General features: G+C 42.1%; 2 protein-coding genes across 23 annotated transcripts; both read left to right on the forward strand.

The window, feature by feature from the left end:
* Nucleotides 1–7,266: 7,266 nt before the first annotated feature.
* Nucleotides 7,267–13,505, forward strand: LOC109747728 (wax ester synthase/diacylglycerol acyltransferase 11). 5 transcript variants are annotated; one of them, XR_002229213.4, is made up of 8 exons: nucleotides 7,306–8,220; nucleotides 8,300–8,366; nucleotides 9,570–9,643; nucleotides 9,761–9,976; nucleotides 10,153–10,290; nucleotides 10,470–10,630; nucleotides 10,706–10,785; nucleotides 13,212–13,505. XR_002229213.4 is itself a non-coding variant. In XM_020306763.4 (7 exons), the coding sequence occupies exons 1-6, from the start codon at nucleotides 7,330–7,332 to the stop codon at nucleotides 10,614–10,616; spliced, it is 1,533 nt and encodes a 510-aa protein (XP_020162352.2). In that variant the 5' UTR covers nucleotides 7,306–7,329; the 3' UTR covers nucleotides 10,617–10,630; nucleotides 10,706–10,838. The 5 variants fall into 5 exon arrangements, 4 of the variants coding, with proteins under 4 accessions (XP_040259727.1, XP_045090932.1, XP_020162351.2 ...); XM_020306763.4 differs by lacking the exon at nucleotides 13,212–13,505 and having other exon boundaries at nucleotides 10,706–10,838; XM_020306762.4 differs by lacking the exon at nucleotides 13,212–13,505 and having other exon boundaries at nucleotides 7,295–8,220; nucleotides 10,470–10,838.
* Nucleotides 13,506–16,317: 2,812 nt separating this feature from the next.
* On the forward strand, nucleotides 16,318–25,915 carry LOC109747726 (disease resistance protein RGA5). Of its 18 annotated transcripts, none has more exons than XM_020306757.4 (14): nucleotides 16,318–16,899; nucleotides 17,008–17,189; nucleotides 17,309–17,414; nucleotides 17,747–17,964; nucleotides 18,817–18,947; nucleotides 19,063–19,134; nucleotides 19,223–19,340; nucleotides 19,495–19,593; nucleotides 19,682–19,789; nucleotides 19,947–20,036; nucleotides 20,107–20,949; nucleotides 21,985–23,978; nucleotides 24,092–24,176; nucleotides 25,530–25,915. In XM_020306757.4, exons 11-13 carry the CDS (start codon nucleotides 20,123–20,125, stop codon nucleotides 24,130–24,132), a joined length of 2,862 nt encoding a protein of 953 aa, XP_020162346.1. In that variant the 5' UTR covers nucleotides 16,318–16,899; nucleotides 17,008–17,189; nucleotides 17,309–17,414; nucleotides 17,747–17,964; nucleotides 18,817–18,947; nucleotides 19,063–19,134; nucleotides 19,223–19,340; nucleotides 19,495–19,593; nucleotides 19,682–19,789; nucleotides 19,947–20,036; nucleotides 20,107–20,122; the 3' UTR covers nucleotides 24,133–24,176; nucleotides 25,530–25,915. The 18 variants fall into 18 exon arrangements, with proteins under 18 accessions (XP_020162346.1, XP_020162342.1, XP_020162344.1 ...); XM_020306753.4 differs by having other exon boundaries at nucleotides 19,705–19,789; XM_020306755.4 differs by having other exon boundaries at nucleotides 19,873–20,949.
* Nucleotides 25,916–26,085: the final 170 nt, after the last annotated feature.

The following is a 26,085-nucleotide window of genomic DNA, read 5'->3' on the forward strand; positions in this document are numbered from 1 at the left end:
GAATACTTTTTAAATGCGATTTTTTAGAACACGAACAATTTTGAAAACCTAGGAGGTACTGTAGCGAACAACTTTTTAACACGCAAAAAAATTCAAGTTTGTGAGCACTTCTTTCAAACAAGAACATTTTTCTAATTTGAACATTTTTTTAAAACCTAGGACTTACTGTAGTGAACATTTTTCTAAAGCACAAACATTTTCCGAACTTTGAACGATTTTTGAAAATGAGATTTAAAAAACTGAGGTATTGTAGTGAACAATTTTTTAAAACACAACCATTTTTAAAATTTATGAGAATTTCTGTAAAACACGAATATTTCTTGAATTTAAACATTTTTAAAAGCCTCGAAGAATTTTTGAAAACAATAACATTTTCTCGAGGCAGCGATCAAAATGAACAGAGGAACACACGACATAGTCAACGATCCCAGGGTTTGACTTGCCACATCAGCAAATACCAGCTAAACGCTCTTAAGGTTCAAAATAGACCGGGATCAGAGAGTGTGATGTGCTAATTTCAGGGATTACGAGTTCAGGGTTCGATTTAACTTTCGCCTACAAGTTTAAGGTTTATTTTGGACTTTTTCCATGAGACGATAATAGCAACCGATCGGTATATATAATATATATTTTGAAATTCATTATAGACGCAGATGCATATACGTACGTACATGCACTCACACCTATTAACATATGCATGCACACCCTACCCTATGAGCACCTCCCAATCCTTGAAACCTTGAACTTGTAGGCGAAAGCTAAATCGAACCTTGAACTCGCAATCCCTGAAATCAGCACACCAAATTCATTGATCCCGGTCTATTTTGAACCTTGAGACCGTTCCCAAACAGGGATTGCTGACATGGCAAATTAAACCCGGGATTGTTGACGGCGAATGAGGGAAAATTTATTTTTTTCGGGGCAAATTACCGTCGTTTCATACCCACCAGTTGCGATGGGCCGGCGTGTTCGCGCCAGATAAAATGTAAGAAAAAGATAAGTGAGCTGCAGGAATCGTACACGGGAGCTACAGCTAGAAGCGCGGGATGATAACCAATAGAGTTAATAAACATTCGGGTTTATCAGTCAACGCGACAAGTTAAAATAAGCTAACAGCAGCGCCTGATCCTAAAAACAAATGGTAAACACTCTGTTTAAAAAAGTGAATATTTCTTAGAACGTGAATATTCTGAAAAGTTCTGAACAAAAAATTTGAACTCAACATTTATTTCGAATTTTGAACATTTTTTAAAAATACAAACCATTTTTAAAAATATAGGAGGTACTGTAGCGAACACATTTTTCTAAACACAAACATTTTTTGGACTAGGACTTCTTTTTAATAAACAGAGAGGTACTGTAGGGATTAATTTTTTAAACGTGGACCATTTCCTCTTGCTCCTGAAAAAGATCTTAGATGGACTAGTGGTTTTTGAATTTGCGAGCATTTATCTAAAAGATGAATATTTTTTAAATGTGATTTATTATAACACGAACAATATTGAAAACCTAGGAGGTACTGTAGCATACAACTTTTTAAAACGCAAAAAAAGGAAAGTTTGTGAGCACTTCTTTCAAACAATGATATTTTTTCTAATTTGAACATTTTTTGAAAACCTAGGACTTACTGTAGTGAACATTTTTCTAAAGCACAAACATTTTCCGAACTTTGAACGGTTTTTGAAAATGAGATTTAAAAAAACTGAGGTATTGTAGTGAACAATTTTTTTAAAACACAACAATTTTTTAAATTTATGAGAATTTCTGTAGAACACGAATATTTCTTGAATTTTAACCTTTTTGAAAGCCTCGATGAATTTTTGAAAACAATAACATTTTCTCGAGGCAGCGATCAAAATGAACAGAGGAACACACGACATAGTCAACGATCCCAGAGTATGACTTGCCACATCAGCGAATACCAGCTAAACGCTCTCAAGGTTCAAAATAGACCAGGATCAGAGAGTTCGGTGTGCTAATTTCAGGGATTACGAGTTCAGGGTTCGATTTAGCTTTTGCCTACAAGTTTAAGGTTTATTTTCGACTTTTTCCTTATTTTTCGGCTAGTTATATGCCAAACAGGCCAGTGCATCGAATCTGCCGATGCTGGCTCATGCACGACACGCTGAGAGACGATAATAGCAACACACCTTTGGTTGTTTGTTTCTTCTGATCTGCTTGGCAGGGGTAGTCACGTATCGATCGGTATATATAATATATATTTTGAAACACATTATAGACGCAAATGCCCATACATACGCACATGCACTCATACCTATGAACATATGCATGCACACCCTACCCTATGAGCACCTCCCAGAGAGTAAGCAGGTGCATCATCTTGAGATTGATGATGTCGTCACGGACGTCTTCGTACTCAACGGGAACATCACCTAAAAGGCTGAAATAAATCAAGAAAAATACGAGCACCGATGTAATCTAGGACTTGTACTCTGGTGCGCTGGGGATACCATTGTCTTCCTAGCCATCCCACATGTTAATATTAGGTATAGATATCGAAAAGGACTATAGTGAAGTATTTGACGAGACTACAAAATTTGGTACCACCCTTATGATAATGAAACACGCTTCATAAAAAGCATCACGGTGTTATGGTAGTATAATAAAGGTTGGAAAGTAACAAATCAGGTCAAAAGCAATATATATTTATATTTATATGTCAGAGCGACAAGCAATAACGATCTGTACTTTCCATGTTCGAAAGCATTTAAATGGGGTAACACCGAAGTGATAGAATAATGTAGCTACACACAATTCCGTTGATGATGGGGCAAGTGGAGAATGGGAATCGGTTTTTAGGGTAATACACAAAGTCAAATTTACAATTTTGGTTATTCAAAATAAAAAATTGTTTTGTTTCGAGAACATAAACCGTACCATAATATTAATTATGGATTCAATCTGAAATATAATAATTTAATTATGTGAATATTGAAAATATTCTATCATCTATTGTAGAGAGTAACGATAACCGTCACCGTAGAAATTGTGACCGTTCCACCAAATGCGATTTTCCACTTTGCACCGACCCAATGATCTGATTGAACCCGAGTCATCGTTGTCACCTTTATGTTGTACGGTGTATGGTTAGCAGGGGAGCACTGGATACAATTAATTATCTAAATAGTGGCCCTATTTATTGACAGGATGAACCTAAAAATCTAGGATCCCTGTCCTGTCCGATCATCAATGCACGCCATGGACGTGTCAACGAACTCCACGAAATCTCAAGACACACCTAACTGAAAACACACCTTGGAGCATATGTAGTTGTTGATAAGGCGGTCTTATCTTAAGGCATCTACAAATATTTCTTTTTTATTTTTACAAAGGCTACGTGAAAGAAAACAACCGACGGAAAAAAGACCATATAGGAAATGACCCATACGAGAAAAAGGACGACGCACGAAAACGAATCGATGAACAGAGAAAATGGAGAAAGAATCCTACCTTTATACTTAGGCATACAAAAGGGGTGTGGCGAAGTATTTGACGAGACTACAAAAATTCGTATCACTCTTATGATAATGAAACTAAAGTAATGTTCGCTTACTAAAAATCAACACAGTCTTATGGTAGTATAATAAAGGTTGGAAAGTTAGCAATTAATCATGACAAAGGCAATATAGAACAACAAGCTATAACGATATGAACCGCCTGAGAATAAATGTCTCAAAATACTTTAACACATGGGTGTACTTTTCATAAGATGTTCGTATTAGACAAATATGTCCATGTTTGAAATCATTTAAATGGGTAACACCAAAGTGGTATAATAATGTAACTATGCACAATTCCATTGATGATCGGGCAAGTGGAGAATGGAACATGACTAGCCATAGTGGAGAGTAACAAGAGTAACACACACATTATCCTAGGCTATGTTACTACCTTCATAGTGGGTAGTGACATAAGTGTGTTGTCATGCAAAGCTTCATTTATTATGTTATAGACTCATATTGTATTGGGATATGTGATGTTATGGTAACTAGCTAAGTTTCGCAATTTGCCTCTCTCCTCATTAACTCAATGCCACATAGTCAGAGGGTGCTTGGATCCAAGGGACTTATTTTAGTCTGACTAAAAATAGTCTCTTTAAGAGGCTAAAGTTCCAAGCACCCCTGACTAAAGAGGGGCTAAAACTAGTCTTGAGACTAAATTTTTTTAGTCAGGGGTACCCCTACTAAAATGTGGATTAGTCCTCTCTCTCCTTATATAACTCCTCTCCTTTAACACATGCGAGTTCTGGATTGGAGGGTTTGGAGGATAATAAATGCTCATTAACTTGATTTTAGTCTCTTTAGTATTTGGATCCAAGCATGGGGGAGGCTGGCAAGTTTTAGTCCCACTACTTTTAGTCATGAGACTAAAACGTATCCAAGCACCCTCTCAATTTTGCTGAGTTGGAGCTTATGTTACTCTTGAAGTTACACCACTATGGCCAGAATTAGGGAAATACATGAAGTCAAATTTTCAATTTTGGTTATTTAAAAAAATATTTTGTTTCCTGAACATAAACGGTGCCATAATATTAGTTATGGATCCAATCTGAGATATAATAATTTCATTATGTGAATATTGAAAATATTATATCATTTATTTAACAGAGTAAACATAACCGTCACCATAAAACCTGTGACCGTTCCACTGAATGCGCTTTCCCACATGGCACCGACACAGTAATGATCTGATTGAACCCAAGAGTCATCAGCATCACCTTTATGTTGTACGGTGTATGGTTAGCAGGGGAGCGCTGGATACAATTAATTACCTGAATAGTGGCCCTAATTATTGACAAATTGAACCTAAAATATCTAGGATCCCTGCCCTGACCGATTATCAATGCACGCCATGGACGTTTGAACGAATGCCAGCAAATCTCTAGACACACCTAAATGAAAACAAACTGTGGAGAATATAGTTGTTGAGAAGACAATCTTATCTTAAGGCATCTACAAATATTTCCTTTTTATTTTGACATAGGCGACGTGAAAGCAAACGACCGACAAAAACAGACCACAAACGTAATGACCCACAAAAAAAGGACGACATGTGAAAACGCTTCGACGAAGAAAACAAGTAGACAAACAAGCCTACCTTTAAAATTAGGCATAGAAAAGGGGTGTGACGAAGTATTTGACGAGATTACAAAAATTCGTACCACTCTTACGATAATGAAACTACAATCCTACTTCTTTGTCATCAGTTAATCTTCCCACTTTCATTGACACACATAACCTGATCTCCTCTCCCGAGTTCGACTCTGATAGTTCATCAACACTAGAAGGGTTGGACGCGCTTTGCTGCGCCATTGATATTGTTGGGATTCTTAAATTTCTTTACTCACTCTATTTCAAAATATATGGTGTATTATTATTTTTGAAAAATCAAACTTGTTTAAGTTTCATCAAATTTGTAGAGAAATATATCAGAATTCATAATATTAAATCAGTGTTATTAGATTCATCATGAAATGAATTTTCACATATTTTTGTTAATATTGTGGATGTCGGTTTTTTTGCTCTAAACTTGGTCAAAATTAAAAAAATTGACTTTCCAGAAAAGAAATACCCCTTATATTTTGACATGGAATATTTAGTTTGGCCAGTGTTGGAGACGATGAAGTGTGTTTTATGTTTATTTATAATGAGGTTATTTGGTGGGCCTTTCGCGGCGTGATTCTGCGTTATCCACTAATTAACCCATATTTATGTGGGAATTTTTTTTTTGCATCGGTGGTTGCATGTACTATATTCATGCCATAGCATCACATGGTGGCGCTTTTTTCGGGTGATGGGAGTCCGCGAGTGGTTGATATGTTTTTATAGGCCGGTTGCTGCTGATTGATTTGAAAAATCGTTGGCCCGATTAGAATCATAAATCAAATCCAAAATTGAATACCTCAATCGAATAAAAGAGCTTTAAAATTAGGAACATAGAAAATTAAAATAATTAATCGGGAAAGCTCCTTCGGAAATTGTTGACCCGGTCAAAATCGGGTGGCCAATTTTAAATTGAAGCCTCAATTAGTTGCAAAGCTTAAAAAATTAGGAAGCATAGTGTATTGTATAAAAAAATGAATGGGAGAGTTTTGAGAAATTGTTGATCCAATCAAAATTTGGTTACCAAATTTCAGTTGGAGACCTCAGCTGATTGTGAGGCCTCCAATCGTTGGGAACTTAGTGATATAGTATTCCTCTACCACCTCATAGTTTTCTAGAAACACAGAATATCTAATCCCTCCAGTCCATCTCATCTGTTTTCCTAAAACTCTATCAGTCTAACTAAGTGGAAAAACAGAATTGGGTACTAATAATAGTTTGCACGTCACCTGACACAACAACCTCGCTTGATGGAGTTAATGTGTAAGCATACTAATATAGTATGTGTACATGTCGTGTCAGGCTATAATTGTAATTGGTCACACTAGAGCCGGGTCGGATCCTGCGGTCTGGGTACGCTGGTGGGTGGGGGCGAGTTAAAGGCGTGGCATTGGTCCTACATATTCACACTATGGATTGGTAAAGCGTGGCATTCAAGTTGTGTGTCGGACTGTAGGCGGTTTGCGGTTGATACTGTATCAACGTAGTACATGGGGTGAAAAGTCCAAGCGCAATAATGCATGTGCAGCTACAACATGTGGAACAGCCCGGCGTTTTGTCACTTGTCACATGGTCGCCAATGACTCCTTGACCAGAGTGAACAGTGGATGATATGCAGAGTGGAGCGGTAGTAGTAGAATCTATCTTCAGTGCAGCTGGCTGGAATGCTAGCTGATACTATGTAAACATCCGGGCACTCCAAACCCATCTCAAACGCCCGAACTGAGATATGTAAAAACCTTCACGACCGTGTTCCTACGGATTCTATCGTGTGTTTGAAAACAAATGCTTTGCATATTCCACGGAGAGGGCAAATCTTATTCACTCAAATGCTGTTTTTGTGGGTGATTTTCTTTTGCCAGTGTGAACTCACATAAGTCCTTGTCACTGGCAAGACCAAAGTTTTGGTCACTCGGTGGTAATTTTTTCAAAAATACTAATAAAATTCAGACAAATTTAGCAAAAAGTATGCTTGAATGATCTACCCATGTGTAAATTTTCATGAAGAAGTGACATCTGTGGTGGTCTGAGAAAAAAGAAAACAGTGCTTCAAAATACTTTTAAAATAACATTTATTAACGGGACAGTGCAGTATGTGTGGGGTAGCATTAGCATGTGCATTTTGCCCGGCCGCACGTGACGTGAGTCTTCCTGTCCTATTTATAGGAACGGAGCGTACATACAAAGTTAATTTCAGAGCCGACCGATGCATGCAAGGACCAGTCGAGCACGTACGAAAGTGACAATGGAGGACGCTGGTGGTAGTACTGCACGAAGGCAGCCTTCACCCTCCGTCAACGCCTCAAGAGCGCCGTCCGGCCACTGGCCGCCGGCGGATCAGGGGCCGGTGAGCCCTACCGGGAGGCTCATGGACGGCTTCTACATCGTCGTCAGCATGGGGCTTGGGGTGCCCCTAAACTTCCCCGTCCTCCGCGCCGGCATCGAGACCCAGCTCGCGCGACACCCGCGGTTCCACAGCATCCAGGTGACCAAAGATGGCAAGCCACCACGGTGGGTGCACGCGTCGGCGTTGAACTTGGATGACCACATCACCACCCCACTGCTGGACGGCGCCGCCGTGGCGTCCAACCCGGATAAGGCCGTGGAGGACTACGTGGCCTCGCTGTCCACGGCGCCCATGGACCGCTCCCGGCCGCTCTGGGAGCTCCACTTCCTCAACTACCCGACCACCGAGGCGGCGTCCACCGTGGTGATCCGTGTGCATCACTCCCTCGGCGACGGCATGTCGCTGCTCACCCTCCTCATGGCGTCCACGCGCAGCGCTGCCGACCCGTCGAGGCTCCCGGCCATGCCGGCGCAGCCCGCTCGCTCCGGATCCATCTACGCGCGACCGCGGCCCCCGTGGTCCGCAGGCACTCTGGCGTTCGTCACGTGGGCTTGGTCGTACGTCGTGCTCGCGTGGCACACCGTGGTGGACGTGGCGCTCTTCGTCGCCACAATCATGTTCGTCAGGGACCCACAGACACTGTTCAAGCCTGCCGACGGCGGGGGCGGCGAGCTCCCCCGCCGCAAGCGCTTCGTGCACCGGAGCCTTAGCCTCGACGACGTCAAGTTCCTGAAACATGCCATGAACTGCGTACGTACGTGCACCTTCATTCATCGATCGACTCCTATATATAGCAACATACTCCATTTTATCGTGTTTGCATGCGCAGACTGTGAACGATGTGATAGTTGGAGTGACTTCCGCTGCTCTGTCGCGATACTATTTCCGAAAATCTGGTAACTGCTCTTTCATGTACTATGATTTTCTTTTCCGAAGTATATACTACAGTATGGAATTTAGATATTATGCTGCTAGCGCTATTACTGCCTCCGTCCTTTGATGATATCCTAAAAATGTGTAGTCAGATCTTTCTAACAACATATCCTCCCTCTTTCTCTTAAAATATTATCATACTAATTTTGTGAATGTACTGATAAATATGAGAATGGCTAGATGTAATTTGCCTGATTTTCGAATTTGGGTCAGTCAATTGTTTTGGGACGTCGGATGCAGATCCAACCGCGGGCAGCCCTTCTTCTTCCTCCAGCTCATCTCCTTCCTTCCAACCGCCCAGCAGAAGCCGGACTAACCGCCTGTTGCCGGCAACGCTCCCGCACCACCCTCCCCACAACTGCGGCCCACCGTCATGTTGCCCTCCGCCTGACCGCCTCCTGCCCCCCCCCCCCCCCCCCCCGCCATCCCTCTAGCCCCGACGCTGACAGAGATTTTCTCTGGCAAAGTTGCACCACCATTGTGCTGCCACACCCCCACCCTAAGATAGATGTTGGGATAGCCCTCCGGTGAGCTTGTTCCTTCTCCTTCCTTCCCTCCGGCGAACTTCAAAAGAGATTGACCCAAAACCAAAAGTCTTGTCGACTGACATCTAGCTATTGTGGATCAATATAATAATAGTTAGAATAGATGAAAAGTATGAGTAGATGTCTTCTTCACACAAGAAAAATCTATCACGGAATATGTTTTTATCGTGTGTTTATTCGTTAGTATGTATAATGATTTTTTTTCTACTACATCCTTTATATGTTATAAGGTACATTTTCTTTCCAAAAGTAAAACACTTGTATCTTGGATCAAGTTTATAGAAAAACAATCAACATCTGTTATACTGAATCATATTGATTTTAATAGATGCATCATGAAACATATATTCATATCTGGTTTATTTATTAGTGTAGTTATTTTTTAAACTTGGTCAAAGATCAAAAGTTTGGACTTTAGGAAAAAACAATAAATCTTATAAAATGTAACCGAGGGATTATTAATTTGGACAAAGTTGAACATGGTTTTCTAGGATTTTTTTAGATTCCGTCAATCTAGGGAGTAAGATATATATTAAGATCAGTAAACCAGAAATTGTATAATTAGGAGTAATATAATATATAAATTTACTAACTATCCGCTATCTCTTCCATATTTGTTAGGTGACACTAATACCAAAATTATATGTTTGCGATCGATCCTCCTTGTGAACATGAGGCCAACCAGTGGCCTACAGGTAAAACTTTTTTTGGCCAAGGAATGTCTATTTGTAAGACATACAGAAACATGCTCGGTCCTCAACACTTTTATTTTGTAGTGTATCAGTATTTAATTCTTTTACCATTCTGAGCAGGAATATGTCAATATGATGGAGTCCGGTAAGAGTAACGATATGACACGGAGAAATCAACTTGGCTACATAATCCTACCATTTCAGATTGCTGTGCACAAAGATCCACTTGAATATATTCGCAAGGCCAAAAAGATTGTTGATAGGAAGAAAAGCTCACTGGAAGTGATGTTCACGCATATGCTTGCCGAAGTTATAATCAAAACTCTTGGTGTGAAGGTATAACGATTTGCTGGTCCTTTAGTTTGTACTTGTATACTGTTGTCTGTAGAATATGTTTTTCAAAAAGGAGAGCAAGCATTTAATTAACAAACCAATTAATTAATGTGATTTTCTAAACAAATTAATTAACAATTTTTAATCTAATTCAGTTCCATGATTGTCAATCCAAGTAGGCAGCAGGTGTTATTTTCCACCGTATGATATCACACACGACCATATCATTTTCGAACATGATTGGGCCAGCAGAGCAGGTAGAGTTCTATGGGCACCCAGTTGTCTCCATTGCGCCTAGCGTCTACGGTCCGCCAGAAGTAAGTAGTCGCAGTCCAGCCATAATCTCACATTACAAAGTCTACTCTTAAGTCGTTCTCAGAAAGAAAAGAGAATTACTATAGTAGTGGAATTTACTTGTGTGAGTTTAAAAAAAAGAATTTACTTCTGTGTACTCCCTTTGGTACCTAATGGAGATTAATGCTTCCTGTGTGCATAGGCTCTGACGGTGCACTACCAGAGTTATAGTAACACCATCAAGGTAATTCTAGCTGTTGATGAGGCACACTTTCCAGATCATGGTCAACTTTTGGATGACTTCACCGAGTCCCTTAGGATCATCAAGGATGAGGCTTCAAGATTGTAATGACAATCGAGGATGTAAGGGAAATTAATTGGATCGATCAGTGAACTACTTTAAGTCCTACACATGTGTACTGAATAAACACTATATAGGAGAATTTTGCTGGTGTCAACAACATGTTTGTAAGGCGAACATGAAGAACAGATGACAATTTTTGCTTCGATTGAGCCAGGTACATACTACAGACTACATATATAGTAGACTTGAGAGAAAATGCCAGTTTGCTACAAGGGTATTTCTGTGATTTTTTTACTGAAATCATTAAGAAATATTTTACATAAGAAAATAGGGAAAATTATCAAAAAACTCAGTGTAATATGGGCAATGTGGACACCAGCAAAATCAACTATGTTCTACAAAGTAGACTTTGAACGATTTCCGACACCGTATGCAAGTTGCGACACGTCCGGCCATTTATCGCCCTTTTTGACCGAGAAAACTCCAAAAGATGCAAAATTTGTTGAAAACCAAGACAACTCGGCATGGTGCCTTGAATTGGTCATACATTTGACGGATGTCGAGAAAAAACGTGGTCTCAAACGGAGCCTTCTGGCCGACCCGGACACCCTACATTGAACATAGTAACTGATACTTTGAAGGAAAATGTATTTAAAATCATAATTTGAACAGGTACTTAAAACTGATACTTTGAGTTTTTAACATAACTAGTAAATACATTGAAAATAGTAAATGATTTCTTTCAAAATCATTCAAAGAATATTTTACGGAAACAAATTAAAATCATTATTTAAAACAGTTAACTAAAACTTGTATTTTTGGTATTCAAAAAGGAGAAAAATGAATTAAACAAAAAAAGCGAAACTGGAAAAATATAAAAGAAAATAAAACACTTAGGTCTGGGCCTAGCTGGGAGACGACATCGCTCCCGTAGGACATGTGTTGGGTGGCCCAAGCGCTCGCAGATTTGAAAAAGTTCTTCACTTTTAAAAAATATTCATGGATTTGAAATATTCACAAATTAAAAAAAAACTTCACAAATAAAAACATGCAAAAAAGCGTTCCCGGTTTTGCAGCCTCAGCTTCCCAGCCGGGTCTTTCCAGTTTTGGGAACCCTCTTGGACGTCGTGAACCACATTTTTTTCTTTTTCTTTTTATCTTCTCTCCTGCTTAGTTTTCTCTGTTTGTTCCTTTTCCATTTTCGTTTTCTTTAACCTTTTATTTTCTTATTTTTTGTTTATATTTGCCATAAATAAAAAATAGAAATAGAGATTTTATTCAGAATTTAAAAATATTTCATGTTTTTTCAAAAATTTCTCGTTTATAAAAAAATGTTCATTTAAGAAAAAGATTCAGAATTTCCAAGTTTTCATATTTATTAATTAATGTCTAGAAAATCTAATATTTTAGGTTTCAAATTTGTTTATTTCTTAATCATTGTTCAGAAAAAAAATACGTTCACAATTAAGAAAAATGTTCGTGTATTTGGAAAAAAGGTTGACAATCCATAAGATGTTCGCTTTTCCTAAAAAAAATCTAAATTTAAAAAATGTTCCTGTTTTCTTGTTTTTCACAAATTCAATAAATGTTCCCTGTTTCGAGAATTTTTTGGATAGTTTCAAATAATGTTCGTGCTTTCAAATGTATTTTGGAGTTTCAAAAGCGTTCCTATTTTGAAAACAAAACTAGAAAAATACAAAAAATATTCAGGGCAATTGAAAAACATTTTTTAATGTTTTTGTTCGTATATTTCTATTTTTTGGAATTCTAAATTTGTTAGAGTTTTCAAAAAAACTATCATGTGCAAAATTTCCTCATTTTTTTAAGAATGTTCGTATTTTGAAAGATATGAACATTTTTATGAAATTTGTATATAATTTTTTTAATTGTGATTTTTTATATATTTTATTAACAAGGATGGAAAAATAAAACCCCGAGCGAAAATCATGCATAGAGAAATGAAATAAAAACTGAAGAGTGAAGGTGTTGTGTTTTTGTTCTCAACGTTATCTATCTCACCCTCAAAAAATAATTTATCTATCTCGCACAACAAGAAGAGAACACGGTTAGTAGGCACGCCGGATAAGCTATCCCACATGGTTTGTGCGCTTACAGATAGTCCATGCTTAATTTCGTTCGAATCCCATGTTGGACATCTATATCTTTTGAAGGTTAAAAACAAAAACAAAAATTTAACGGGCTGAGCCCAGGAGGGAGGGGATGAGCGTCGGGAATTGTACGAATCGTATGTAGCAGCTCTAAAGTTTTGAGCATACATCAACGCTGAACTTCAAAAGATTGAAAACCTGGAAAAAAGAAGAAAAAAAGCCATTACCGCCATCTATCTCTCATCACTCAACTATGCTTAAAGTTGTGGCCACCACCGCAGTCGGGCTGGGTGGCACTTTCTGTTGATGGCTCTTTTTCGAGCATGGATGACCGGGCAGCAGTCGGAATGGTCTTACGAAGGAAAGATGGCTCATTAATTTTCGTGACATATAGATACATAATTCATTGCAATGACGCCCTTGAAGCGGAAATACATGCGATTATGCAAGGGATGGCAACTGGCCATTCAACATTCGAATTTTCCCGTCGTGGTACAATCAGATTCTGTTAATGCTTTAGCCATTCTTGCAGGCGACACCTTGTCCAGGTCGGCTTATGGACACTCATCTGCTGGGATTAGAGAAAATATGGCTGTTGGAGAGTTTGTTCCTCTAATGATGATTAGTAGGGAACAAAATAGGGTAGCACATCAGTTGGCATTTTATAGCCGTACCGAAGCTTGTACTTGTTGTCTCGAGATTGTAATCCTATTATTACGGAAGAAAGCTCTCTTTCACCCTGAAAAAAAGGAGGAAAGGAAGAACAAACAAAAGCGGCACCAATAGCTGATAAAAAAATATATGAAATGCTCTGAACTATGCTACTGAACATGATCAACACAGAACTTGCATTGATTTTTTTTTCACCCTGTTCACTGAACTGAACACTGCTACTGAAAATGGGCGCTGCTACAAATCATCCGACTGATTTCCCCAGGAAATCAGTCGGGTCGGTAGCCATCCGATCAATCGTGCTTAAACCGTTCGATAGGTCAACTCTGCCACGTCGCTTCCTTCCTTCCCAGAGCGTCAGTCCATGGCTTCCTTCTTCCCCAAGCACACGCATCAGTTCGCCCCCTGTGTCACCGTCAGTAGCAACGCCTTTGAGCACCGGTGGCCATGGCTGATGTTGCGATGCATTGCACGGTGATGACGACAGAAGCTACGACGCAGCGCCGGCGACGACGGCGAATGTGGTGATGCAGCGCCGCCGACGACGGGTATTGCAACGTAGCACGCGGCCGCCATGGCGGGAGCTGCGATGCAGCGCTGGCGACGAGACGGATGCTGGCGACGACGGTGCAGTGGTTGCTCCGATGCAACGCCGACGACAACGGCGAATGCCGCGATGCAGCACCTGTTGGGGAACGTGGTAATTTCAAAAAAATTCCTACGCACACGCAAGATCTTGGTGATGCATAGCAAGGAGAGGGGAGAGTGTTGTCCACGTACCCTCGTAGACCGACAGCGGAAGCGTTATCACAACGCGGTTGATGTAGTCGTACGTCTTCACGATCCGACCGATCAAGTACCGAACGTACGGCACCTCCGAGTTCTACACACGTTCAGCTCGATGACGTCCCTCGAACTCCGATCCAGCCGAGTGTTGAGGGAGAGTTTCGTCAGCACGACGGCGTGGTGACGATGATGATGTTCCACCGACGCAGGGCTTCGCCTAAGCTCCGCAACGGTATTATCGAGGTGTAATATGGTGGAGGGGGGCACCACACACGGCTAAGAGATCTCAAGGATCAATTGTTGTGTCTCTGGGGTGCCCCCCTGCCCCCGTATATAAAGGAGCAAGGGGGAGGCAGCCGGCCAAGGGGAGAGGCGCGCCATAGGGGGGAGTCCTACTCCCACCGGGAGTAGGACTCCTCCTTTCCTTGTGGGAGTAGGAGAAGGGAAGGGGGAAGGAGAAAGAAGGAAGGGTGCGCCCACCTTCCCTAGTCCAATTCGGACCAGGCCATGGGGAGGGGTGCGGCCACCTTTTGAGGCCTTTCTCTCCTTTCCCGTATGGCCCATTAAGGCCCAATACGAATTCCCGTAACTCTCCGGTACTCCGAAAAATACCCGAATCACTTGGAACCTTTCCGAAGTCCGAATATAGTCGTCCAATATATCGATCTTTACGTCTCGACCATTTCGAGACTCCTCGTCATATCCCCGATCTCATCCAGGACTCCGAACTCCTTCGGTACATCAAAACTCAATAAAACTGTCATCGTAACGTTAAGCGTGCGGACCCTACGGGTTCGAGAACTATGTAGACATGACCGAGACACGACTCCGGTCAATAACCAATAGCGGGACCTGGATGCCCATATTGGCTCCCACATATTCTACGAAGATCTTTATCGGTCAGACCGCATAACAACATACGTTGTTCCCTTTGTCACCGGTATGTTACTTGCCCGAGATTTGATCGTCGGTATCTCGATACCTAGTTCAATCTCGTTACCGGCAAGTCTCTTTACTCGTTCTGTAACACATCATCCCGCAACTAACTCATTAGTCATAATGCTTGCAAGGCTTATAGTGATGTGCATTACCGAGTGGGCCCAGAGATACCTCTCCGACAATTGGAGTGACAAATCCTAATCTCGAAATACGCCAACCCAACAAGTACCTTTGGAGACACCTGTAGAGCACCTTTATAATCACCCATTTTACGTTGTGACGTTTGGTAGCACATAAAGTGTTCCTCCGGTAAACGGGAGTTGCATAATCTCATAGTCATAGGAACATGTATAAGTCATGAAGAAAGCAATAGCAACATACTAAACGATCGGGTGCTAAGCTAACGGAATGGGTCAAGTCAATCACGTCATTCTCCTAATGGGGTGATCTCGTTAATCAAATGACAACTCATGTCTATGGCTAGGAAACATAACCATCTTTGATTAACGAGCTAGTCAAGTAGAGGCATACTAGTGACACTCTGTTTGTCTATGTATTCACACATGTATTATGTTTTCCGTTAATACAATTCTAGCATGAATAATAAACATTTATCATGATATAAGGAAATATATAATACTTTATTATTGCCTCTAGGGCATATTTCCTTCAGCACGGACGGCGACAGGTGTTACAACGCAGCACGTGGCAGCCATGGCGGGAGCTGCAATGCAGCGCTGGCGACAACGGCGGTTGCTCCGATGCAGCACCGGCGACGATGGCGCAGTGGTTGTTCCGATGCAGCACCGACGACTACGGCGAATGCCGCCATGCAGCGCCGGCGGCGACGGGTGTTGCAACGCAGCACGCGGTGGCCATGGCGGGAGCTGCGATGCAGCGCCGGCGATGACGGATGGTGCGACGCAGCACACCGCGGCCATGACGGAAAGCTCGCGTCGCAGCATCCGGCAGCCATGACGGAAGCTCACGATGCAGCGCGCGGTGATGATGGGGGAGCTGCTATGCAGCCACAACGAAGCTTCAATGCATACATGGTGGAGCTTAAAATGCTGGCACGACCGACGGGTCATCCCCTCCACAGCGGCGTTGGTGCTGCCTGTCTTCTCCCCTGCTGTGACAAACGAGAAGGGGAAAGAAAAAGAAAGGAGAGGTTGTAGATTTTGTGAAGAAGATAAGGTGGAGATGAAGGATGCGGTGGGCGGGCCGGTCCCCACTGGACACGTGGTGTGTGAAGAGAGAGGTTTACGGGAGAGAGTTTTCATCCGGCGAAAATACATCAACACTGAGCTATGGTACTGAATTGAACCTACTCAAGTGAGACAGCTTCGGAAGCCACAACTCAGGTGGAAAAACAATCAGAAGGAAGGCTCCCCTGCGACTACGAAGGATCCCCGCAACGACAGAGAGACAGACATGGAAAAAAAAAGAGGGGAAAAGAGCACATCGTACCAGCGACCGGCGGTGATTCCGGCCCCAACGGGAGGGCTCCGCTGGCATGCGCTATCCATATCTTCCTTCCTCCCGCTGCTCCCGGATGCACTCCACAGCCTACCCCCGTCCGCCCGCCACCTGCTCGGCGGTGGGGCGCCCAAGCCTACCTCCACCGCCCCCGCCTCCCTCGTCACCTACGCCCTGACCCTCGCTGTTCTGGAGGCAGCACCGATCATCTGCTAATCGCGGGCATAAGTGAATCCGAAGCACGCCCGGACCCTCGCTGTTGCCATCCGTCTCCTTCCATTAATCCTACATCTCAGTGGTGATGTCTCGGTCACCGCACGGAAGGTGTTTGACAGAATGACCAAGTAAGATAAGCGTGGCTTTCACAGTACTACTAAGTACTACTTTGTGTTTTCCTTTCTCTCTGTAATGTACTAATGTGAGTCTAACATCTCAAATGTGGTCTGTGACAGCGCCGAGTCCGCTCCACCTTCATGGCGGGCACATTGTGCTGTGCCGAATTTCCTGGAGAATGACACCTCGGCCTGCTACAAGAAACAGACCTTGCTTCCGGGAAGCACTCGGGTTACTTGACGAAATGCGCAGGAGAGAGAAACTGCGGTCGACCGCAACGACGCCGTGTGCGTAACATAACGTAACAACTTGCTTGCCTTCACTCTCTTCCAATTTTTCTGTCTGTAGATCAATGTCGTGTGAGGATGCATAGTTTGCAGCATGCCTAGGTTGAAGTTGCCTTCACTCTCTTGTTTTTAGGACAGACGTACCCACAAATTTCAGCACAGGACATAGGCGGTTCAGGATCCTGAACTTCCCATTGTTTCATGACCAAACCATCAAGGTTGTTGGCAGCCATCTTAAGGTAAAGCAACTCACCAAGCACTGGCAGGAGATTTTGTATCACAGACATGCTAGTTGAAAGGGTTAGCTTGGTGAGTTCACGAAACAAGGCAACAAAGTTAGGCAATGGGGCCAAGTTGGAGTTGCCTTGTAGCTTGAGCGAGCTGAGTAGGGCTGATTGGAACAACATGCAGAATGATACTCTGGTTGATAAATGTCTTGAAGTTTTCATCAGCTACAGTTTTCTTTCATGAAACTTTCTATACGAGTATAACACTAGATCAAGTACGATTCCAAAATGTTCCAGAATTTTGTGACCTTTTTTGCAATTTCTAAATTATTTTTTCACTTCAGGTGCATTGGGACCCGAGACCCATTGGGTATTTTCGGTATCGAATGCTTTTGGGTACTGCATAAGACTATTTACCACCTGGCAAATGTCTGCATGAAGGAGAGAGTGGGGTAAGTGCATGAGATGGACTGACCAGCCAACCGAGAGAGATTTAGAGAAGTGAGAGGTGAGTAAATGCAGTGAAGCATGGCTGGTGGCTGCTGGACGGACCAGATACATGGTATGTAATTCTTTTCTCTGAATCCCATGTCTCTCTATGATCCACTAAATAGGCACATCAGCCAAAAGCAGTACTGTTGTTCGGAGGGATCGTGGGTGCTTCTTTCCACGCCCACCCATCGAAAGAACCACTCCCTTTCTTGTTTACCTTCTCCCACACATCCAACGCATCGACCACTGATGAACAAACACATGAGCCAAAAGCATTACGTACTATTCCGATGGATTCGTATCTATCTTGACTGCTGTTGTTGGTCTTCCTCTGCTCCTCATCTCCACTGAGTGCTCCCTTAATCTCGTCTCAGTCCTCTCCTTCATTTCTAAGTTGTGAGCTGAAACTATGTGTTTATTGTTACAGTTTATCGTATGTTCATGATCCCTCGGTTTTGTAGGTAAGGTTTCAGGTTCTGTTACAGTTTAACGTATGCTCATGAACTGAAACCATGCTTTCCCTAGTATACTTGTACCCAAAGGCATTGAGGATTCACTACCAAACCGAAATTTTCAAACTGAACGGAGGGATTCAATTCTTTACCGGTTGCAAAGATGATAGGAGAAATTTTCAAACTATGCTAGTGAGTATAATTAATAGTGTCATTAACTCACAAATGCATGAAGGAGAGAGAGATGGTAAATGACTGAGAGGTGCGTGAGGGAGATACAGAGAAATGATAGGACCATATACAGTACTATGTGATTATTGTCTCTGAATCACTGTCTCTGTATGACCCACTGCACTGAATAATTACATGTGCCAAAAGCAGTACTATTCAGAGGCATCGTGGGGGCTCTGTATCTCTTGACTACTGCTGTTGTTGGTCTTTATCTCACTCCTTATCTCCACCACCGACAGAGTGCTCCCTTTCTCTCATTCTCATCTCAGCCCACTTCTCCATTACGCTGCCTGGAATAAGATCGATCCAGCTTCTTGTTTGGTGAGCTCATCCAACCTCCGAGCTCGCCCTTGACACCTGTGGAGTGCAGGTATATTTCTCTCCAGCTGAAGTACGCTTGGATCTAAAAACTTACTTCTCCTGCTTCACTGCTTGGGAATGGGAGTCTCATGGATTTGTGTTGGTTGAATCATTTGGGGTGGCAGTGGAACAGCTAGCAAGAACCATGGAGTTTCCGGACATTATTCAGAGCACCATGCATCGAATCCACTGACCTGGTAACTTCCTTGCTATTCTGCTCTAGTGAAATCTGCCACATCCCCACCTTCCTTGTTCATCTGCTGATTTCCCAGATTATACTTCCAGATTGAGTGAAGCGTCGTCTTGTCCCCTCACGAATCTGGCCTCTGGTGCCGCCGCTTTTGCTTCGTTGTCCGACGAGGCCACCGCCGCTGTGTTCTGCTCTGCCGTGAAGCACAAAAAGGTGGGATCTTCCTCTGCTCTTTCTCCACTGACGGCGCTCCGACCTTGACACCCGTGGCCGTGGAGTTGTATTTCCTGCCGTTTTTTTACCAGTTGTTGGATCTAAAAAGGGAGTTCTCATGCTTGAAAGTCTGATTTGTGTTGCCTGATTCCAGGGTGTCAGTGGAACAGCAAGCAAGAACTGTGGAGTTTCCACTCATTCAGAGCACGATGCCTCAAATCCACTGACCCGTCTTATTACTCTGCGCTGCCTGGTAAATTTAACTCATCTTCCTTGCTATTCTGCTCTTCTGAAATGTTTCACATTCCACACCTTCTTATTAATCCGTGCTGATTTGCTAGATTATAAACTCTTCCTCTTCCAGATCGAGTGAAGCCGACACTGCTGTGTTGCCGACGCTTCCGCTTCGTGAAGGAAGTGGATCCTCCAACGTGAAGGAGAGAAGTCAGGTAAGCTATAGTGCACTGTAATATGTAATTTCTGTAAATGTACAGTAAATTTGTAATTTGCAAATTAATTCAAGCCATTTTAGGCTTAATCATATGGATGTGAAGGAGGCAAAAGTTACGGCACTGTAGCTTACCTGATTTCTCTCCTTCATGTTAGAGGATCCAGATCGGTACCCTCTGCCTTGACCATCCAAAGAGGGCCAGCCGCTGTGCTCTGCTCTGCTGTGAAGCACCAAAGGCGGGCTTGGTCCAGATCTAGCTAAGTTCTAGTTTGCAACTCAGTTGCATTACAGCTCCTCACATTCATCGATTTGCAGATAAAGAGAGCTGCTCATGGAGGTCGTCACGGGTGCCATGGGCAGCCTGCTCCCCAAGCTGGGCGAGATGCTCATGGATGAGTACAACCTGCACAAGCGTGTCAAGAAAGACATCCGCTTTCTCTCCAGGGAGCTTGAGAGCATGCACGCTGCCCTCATCAAGGTTGGTGAGGTGCCACAGGACCAGCTCGACAGACAAGTCAAGCTCTGGGCCGACGAGGTCAGAGAGCTCTCCTACAACATGGAGGATGTCGTCGACAAGTTCCTCGTACGTGTTGACGGCATTCAGCCTCACGACGATGGTAGCAGATTCAAGGGGCTCATGAAGAGGATGATCGGCGTGTTCAAGAAGGGCAAGAATCACCATCGAATAGCTGACGCCATCAGGGAAATCAAGGATCAACTCAAGGAGGTGGCTGCTAGGCGTGACAGAAACAAGCTTGATGATATGGCTCCTAATCCTGTGGAAGCAGTTCCTATCGATCCTCGTCTTCGGGCTTTGTACACAGAAGCTACAGAGCTTGTTGGCATCTATGGGAAGAGGGATCAGGACCTCATGAGTTTGCTCTCCTTGGAGGGCGACGATGCCTCTAACAAGAAACTGAAGAAGGTCTCCATTGTTGGATTTGGAGGGTTGGGCAAAACCACTCTCGCTAAAGCAGTATACGACAAGATTAAAAGTGATTTCGGTTGCCGGGCATTTATTCCGGCCGGTCAGAACCCTGACATCAAAAAGGTTTTTCGGGATATTCTCATTGAACTCGGCAACCCTCATTCAGATCTTGCGATAATGGATGAAAAGCAGCTCATCGATAAGCTTCGAGAATTCCTTGAGAACAAGAGGTATGCATCACTTACGTCTGTTTCTACTATGCTAGTTGTACAAGTAATGTTGTACAGAGTATAAATATATTGTACGTCTCACGCGGAAGGGTTCAGAATATTTTTTTCAATAAGGTCACCTTTACCGACATATGCAGTTTACGCTAAACTATAAATATTATAGGTATAAATTTCAGGCATATATAAGTACATATGTTTGGTTCTTCCATCCTTTATCAAAATAAGGTCACTTTTCTTGTTGCATTTGTTAATATGGCAGAAACATATTGGCATCGGCCCAAAAAATCCATCCAAACATTTTACATTTCACCAAAGTGAGTGTAATGATTAATGACAACTTTAACATATAATACACCAAAAAGAAAATAAGGAAAGAGGAAGATAAATATTACAAAATTTAAATTAAACTTATTTCTATCTCTGTTCTATCCACACAGTTTTAAAACACATACTTTAAAGGGTGGCAACGCACACCAAAGGCTACCCCTGAAAATTCCTAAAATATTGTATATTTGATCGACGACCAAACAAGAAGTTAAAATTGTCTCTTCATTATAACATTATATTTTCATGCATGCCTTTTTTTGGAAACCTACTATCAGCATAATATAGACGAAAGGATAATGCCACACTATTTAAGTCTCCAAGAGGTTCATTAGCTGTCATATATGTATCAAATTGGTGGGCCAATATGCACCAGGGTCTTTCTGATATATCTAACTCACCATTTGAACTTCTGTAGTTATAGTATTCTATGTATGGTCGCTGATCCAACAACTTGCTATTTGTGCTTTACTCCCTTGAATCTTAAATATTTATTCTTTTTTTGGAGGGCATCTTAAATATTTATTCATTTTGTTCATCATCTGATTGGAGGCTCATAATGCATGCTTCATGAGAATCAGATTATAGAGTTTGAGATGCATGCTCTTACTAGTTTGTTTCTGAATATATGCCCTTGTAGATGTATAGTTCCACCCATATATTCATATGTGATGTGTGTAGACCTTACACCGATACTCTGAACTAATGTAGGTATCTCGTCGTAATTGATGATATATGGGAAGAAAAATTGTGGGAAGGTATCAACTTTGCTTTCTCCAATAGTAATAATCTAGGCAGTCGGCTAATCACCACAACCCGCATTGTCAGTGTCTCCAATTCATGTTGCTCGTCCGCCGATGATTCCGTTTATCAAATGAAACCTCTTTCTACTGATGACTCCAGAATGCTCTTCCATAAAAGAATATTTCCGGACGATAGTAGATGTCAAAATGAATTTGAACAAGTGTCTAAAGACATATTGAAGAAATGTGGTGGAGTACCACTAGCCATCATTACTATTGCTAGTGCTTTGGCTAGTGGCCAGCAGGTGAAACCAAAGTGTGAGTGGGATATTCTGCTCCAGTCCCTTGGCTCTGGACTAACAGAAGATAATAGTTTAGAGGAAATGCGGAGAATACTATCTTTCAGCTATTATAATCTACCCTCTCATCTGAAAACTTGTCTATTGTACCTATGTATATATCCAGAAGATAGCAAGATTGATAGAGATAGACTGATATGGAAGTGGGTGGCCGAAGGATTTGTCCACCATGGAGATCAAGGGACTAGCCTGTTTTTGGTCGGATTAAACTACTTCAACCAGCTCATTAATAGAAGTATGATCCAGCCAATATATGATTATAAAGGCCAGGTATATGCTTGCCGTGTACATGATATGGTTCTGGACCTTATCTGCAACTTGTCACATGAAGCAAAGTTTGCGAAGTTATTGGATGGTACTGGGGATAGCATGCCTTTACATGGCAATGTTCGTCGTTTGTCCCTTCAAGATAGAAATAAAGATGATCAAGGCACACCTCTCAGAAATTTCACGGGTATATCACAAGTGAGGTCCATTACTGTCTTTACATCTGCTATTAATATCATGCCAGCCCTGTCAAGGTTTGAAGTTCTGCGTGTACTTGATTTGTCGGGCTGTAATCTTGGAAAAAGTAGCAGCGAGCAACTTAACCTAAAGGGTGTTGGACACTTAATTCACCTGAGGTACCTTGGTCTATTAGGTACCAAAATCAGTAAGCTCCCGGCTGAGATAGGAAACCTGCAGTTTTTGGAGGTGTTGGATATTGGAAGCAATTTTGAGCTACATGAATTGCCGTCCACTGTTTGGAATTTGAGAAGATTGATGTACTTAAATGTTTTTCCCTGTAAGTTGGTTCCAGCTGGTGTGTTGCAGAATCTGACATCAATTGAAGTGTTGAGGGGGATCTTGGTCTCTCTAAACATTATTGCGCAAGAGCTTGGCAACCTGGCAAAGCTGAGGGAGCTTGAGATTCGGTTCAAGGATGGTAGTTTGGATTGGTATGAAGGTTTTGTGAAGTCTCTGTGCAACCTACATCATATCGAAAGCCTAATTGTTAGTTGGAATACAAAAGAAACATCTTTTGAACCGATGGATCTCTTGGGAGAACGCTGGGTGCCTCCTGTACATCTCCGAAAATTTGAGTCGTGGATGCCCAGCCAACTCTCTGCACTGCGAGGGTGGATAAAGAGAGACCCCTCGCATCTCTCAAACCTCTCCAAGTTAATCCTCGGGTCAGTGAAGGAAGTGCAGCAGGAGGACGTGGAAATCATTGGGGGGTTGCTGTCCCTTCGCCATCTCTGGATAAAGAGCACCCACCAAACACAACGGCTGCTAGTCATCCGTGCAGATGGGTTCCGCTGTATGGTAGACTTTGGCTTGGATTGTGGATCAGCAGCGCAAATAATGTTTGAACCAGGAGCTTTGCCGAGGGCGGAAAAAGTTGATTTCAGCCTTGGCGTGCGGGTGGCGAAAGAGGATGGTAACTGTGGTTTTGATGTGGGCCTGCAGGGGAACCTGCTCTCCCTTCGGTGGTATGTCAAGGTTTGGTTGTATTGTGGTGGAGCGAGGGTTGGGGAGGCAAAGCAAGCGGAGGCTGCGGTGAGGCACGCCCTCGACGCCCATCCTCGGATTCATATTGCTATGGAGCCACGTATAGCAAAAGGTACTCATGCTGCACCTAACTAATCACTTGTGCACATACGTATGTGTTTTTTTCTAAATGATGGACTGACCTTATTACTTTTTGCATTGGTTTTGATATCTGAATCAACCAAGATGCTCATGACGACGATTTGTGTGAGGACGTGGAGAACTAATTTCTGATGCAGAGCGACTCACATTGCATCAGATGTGCTCTCAGGTATGTAGCAGATATTTGCCTGTTATGTTTTCCATCTTTTATTTGCCTGTTATGGTTTCCATCTTTCTCCATCGTCTAGAGCTCAGCTTGTCGTCCTATTGATCAACTATGCTATAGTGGCTGTATGGAAATTAGAAACAGATTAATTTATCTACAAAAATTGCTAGACGTAAGTATCTGATCAGAAAACTGAACTTGGCAGTGTAGTGTGAAACTTGCCCGATCTCTTTCCTGGCAAGGGCTGATAAAATATAAGAATTATTTTATGCAAATTTGTAGAAGGATAGTAAGAAAGGGGAACTGGGGATAGAACTAGATTTTGGGAAGATTTATGGACAGGGGGTGCTGTTTAAGGTGACCAGTACTCCAGGTTATACAACTTATCAATATATAAGCATATCTCTGTGGCTAGAATGCTACACGCTAATTTCACTGCTCTAAAATTTAGCGGGGATCTGTATGGTGAAACTGCTGAGCTATCACATCAATTTCTTGCTGATCGTGAAGATTTTAGTCTTGAGGAATGAGCAAGATTCGTGTAGATGATCCCGTAAAAAAAGGTTAATGTGAATGGCTTTTAGAGAAGAATGTTGTGGTTAGCATTCACCACTATTTCTGTTGATTCAGAAATGAGCAAGATCATAGTATTTTTGTGGTTAGCATTCAGAAATAGTATCAGCACAGTTAATCTGAAGCGTCGAGGTAGTGTGGTATAGGAAAGTGTCTTTTTTATACCACACTATAAGGACTTCGATTTTTTGCTGATCGTCAAGGTTTTAGTCCTGAGGAATGAGCAAGATTCATGTGGATGTCCCCACCAAAAAACATTCATGTAATGGCTTTTAGAGAAGAATGGAGTATTTTCTGTGCATCCTATATTTATAGCTTTGAAAGGTGAACAAATGAAATGACCATAAGAGAAATTTTGGTATGTAAAAGGTCCACTTAAGATCATACTAGTATTTTTGTGGTTACCATTCAGAAATAGTATCAGCAGAGTTAATCTGAAGCGTCGAGGTAGTGTGGATATTAGATGTTTCAGATTAACTCTTCTGAGTAATGATAATGGATTGAAAAATATTTCCTATGCCACACTACATCGACGCTTCAGATTAACTCTGCTGATAATTGCTTGAAAAATATTTTCCCTATGGATATTTTGTTGGGCCACTCTGTTCAGATTGGGAACTCTGTTCTATAGCTCGTTGAAATAGTATCATTGAAGCTTTTTATTGGTCTATCATTGCTTGAAAAATAGTATCATTGCTTGATAATTGCTTGAAAAATATTTTCCCTATGGATATTAGATGTTTTTGTGGTCTATCTTACAGAGAAGAATTGCACGATATGCAGGTAGCAGGGGCACGGGACGGTGGGGTTACTGCTGGTGGCATCAGAGATGAATGTTTCACAAACATTTTGGGTGGGCGCTGGCCGTGCAAAGGTTTCGAACTTTGCTGGAAGTTGTGTGATGAACTTCTTTTAAATGGCAGTCACTTGCAGATTGCTTGGTTTTGTAATGAATAAGTAAGGGTGTTGGGGTGAATTGGTCCTTACAAGGATAGCTTTGCTTTGCTTTACTTGAGGGCCATCGTTGCTCCTCTGTTTTGCATGTTGTTGTCACATGGGAGGGCTAGCCCATGGCATGCTGGTGTTTTTTGTTTTTAAGCTGAACTGGATAAACCTGAGGGTGTATTATCAGTTTCGTGATGAATGAAATCTGAGCTCTTTAATTCAAATAAGAACTGCGGTTTACTGTTGGAACTGTTACATAAAAATTACTCCCTTCCGTCTGGAATTACTAGAATTTACTAGTTTTACCATTTTAGCGTGTATTATCTTTTTTTAGAAAAGGAGGATGACCCCCGGCCTCTGCATCTGGAAGATGCATACGGCCACTTTATTGATT

The sequence above is a fragment of the Aegilops tauschii genome, chromosome 1 (assembly GCF_002575655.3).
Source record: "Aegilops tauschii subsp. strangulata cultivar AL8/78 chromosome 1, Aet v6.0, whole genome shotgun sequence".
In the NCBI taxonomy this organism is placed as follows: domain Eukaryota; kingdom Viridiplantae; phylum Streptophyta; class Magnoliopsida; order Poales; family Poaceae; genus Aegilops; species Aegilops tauschii.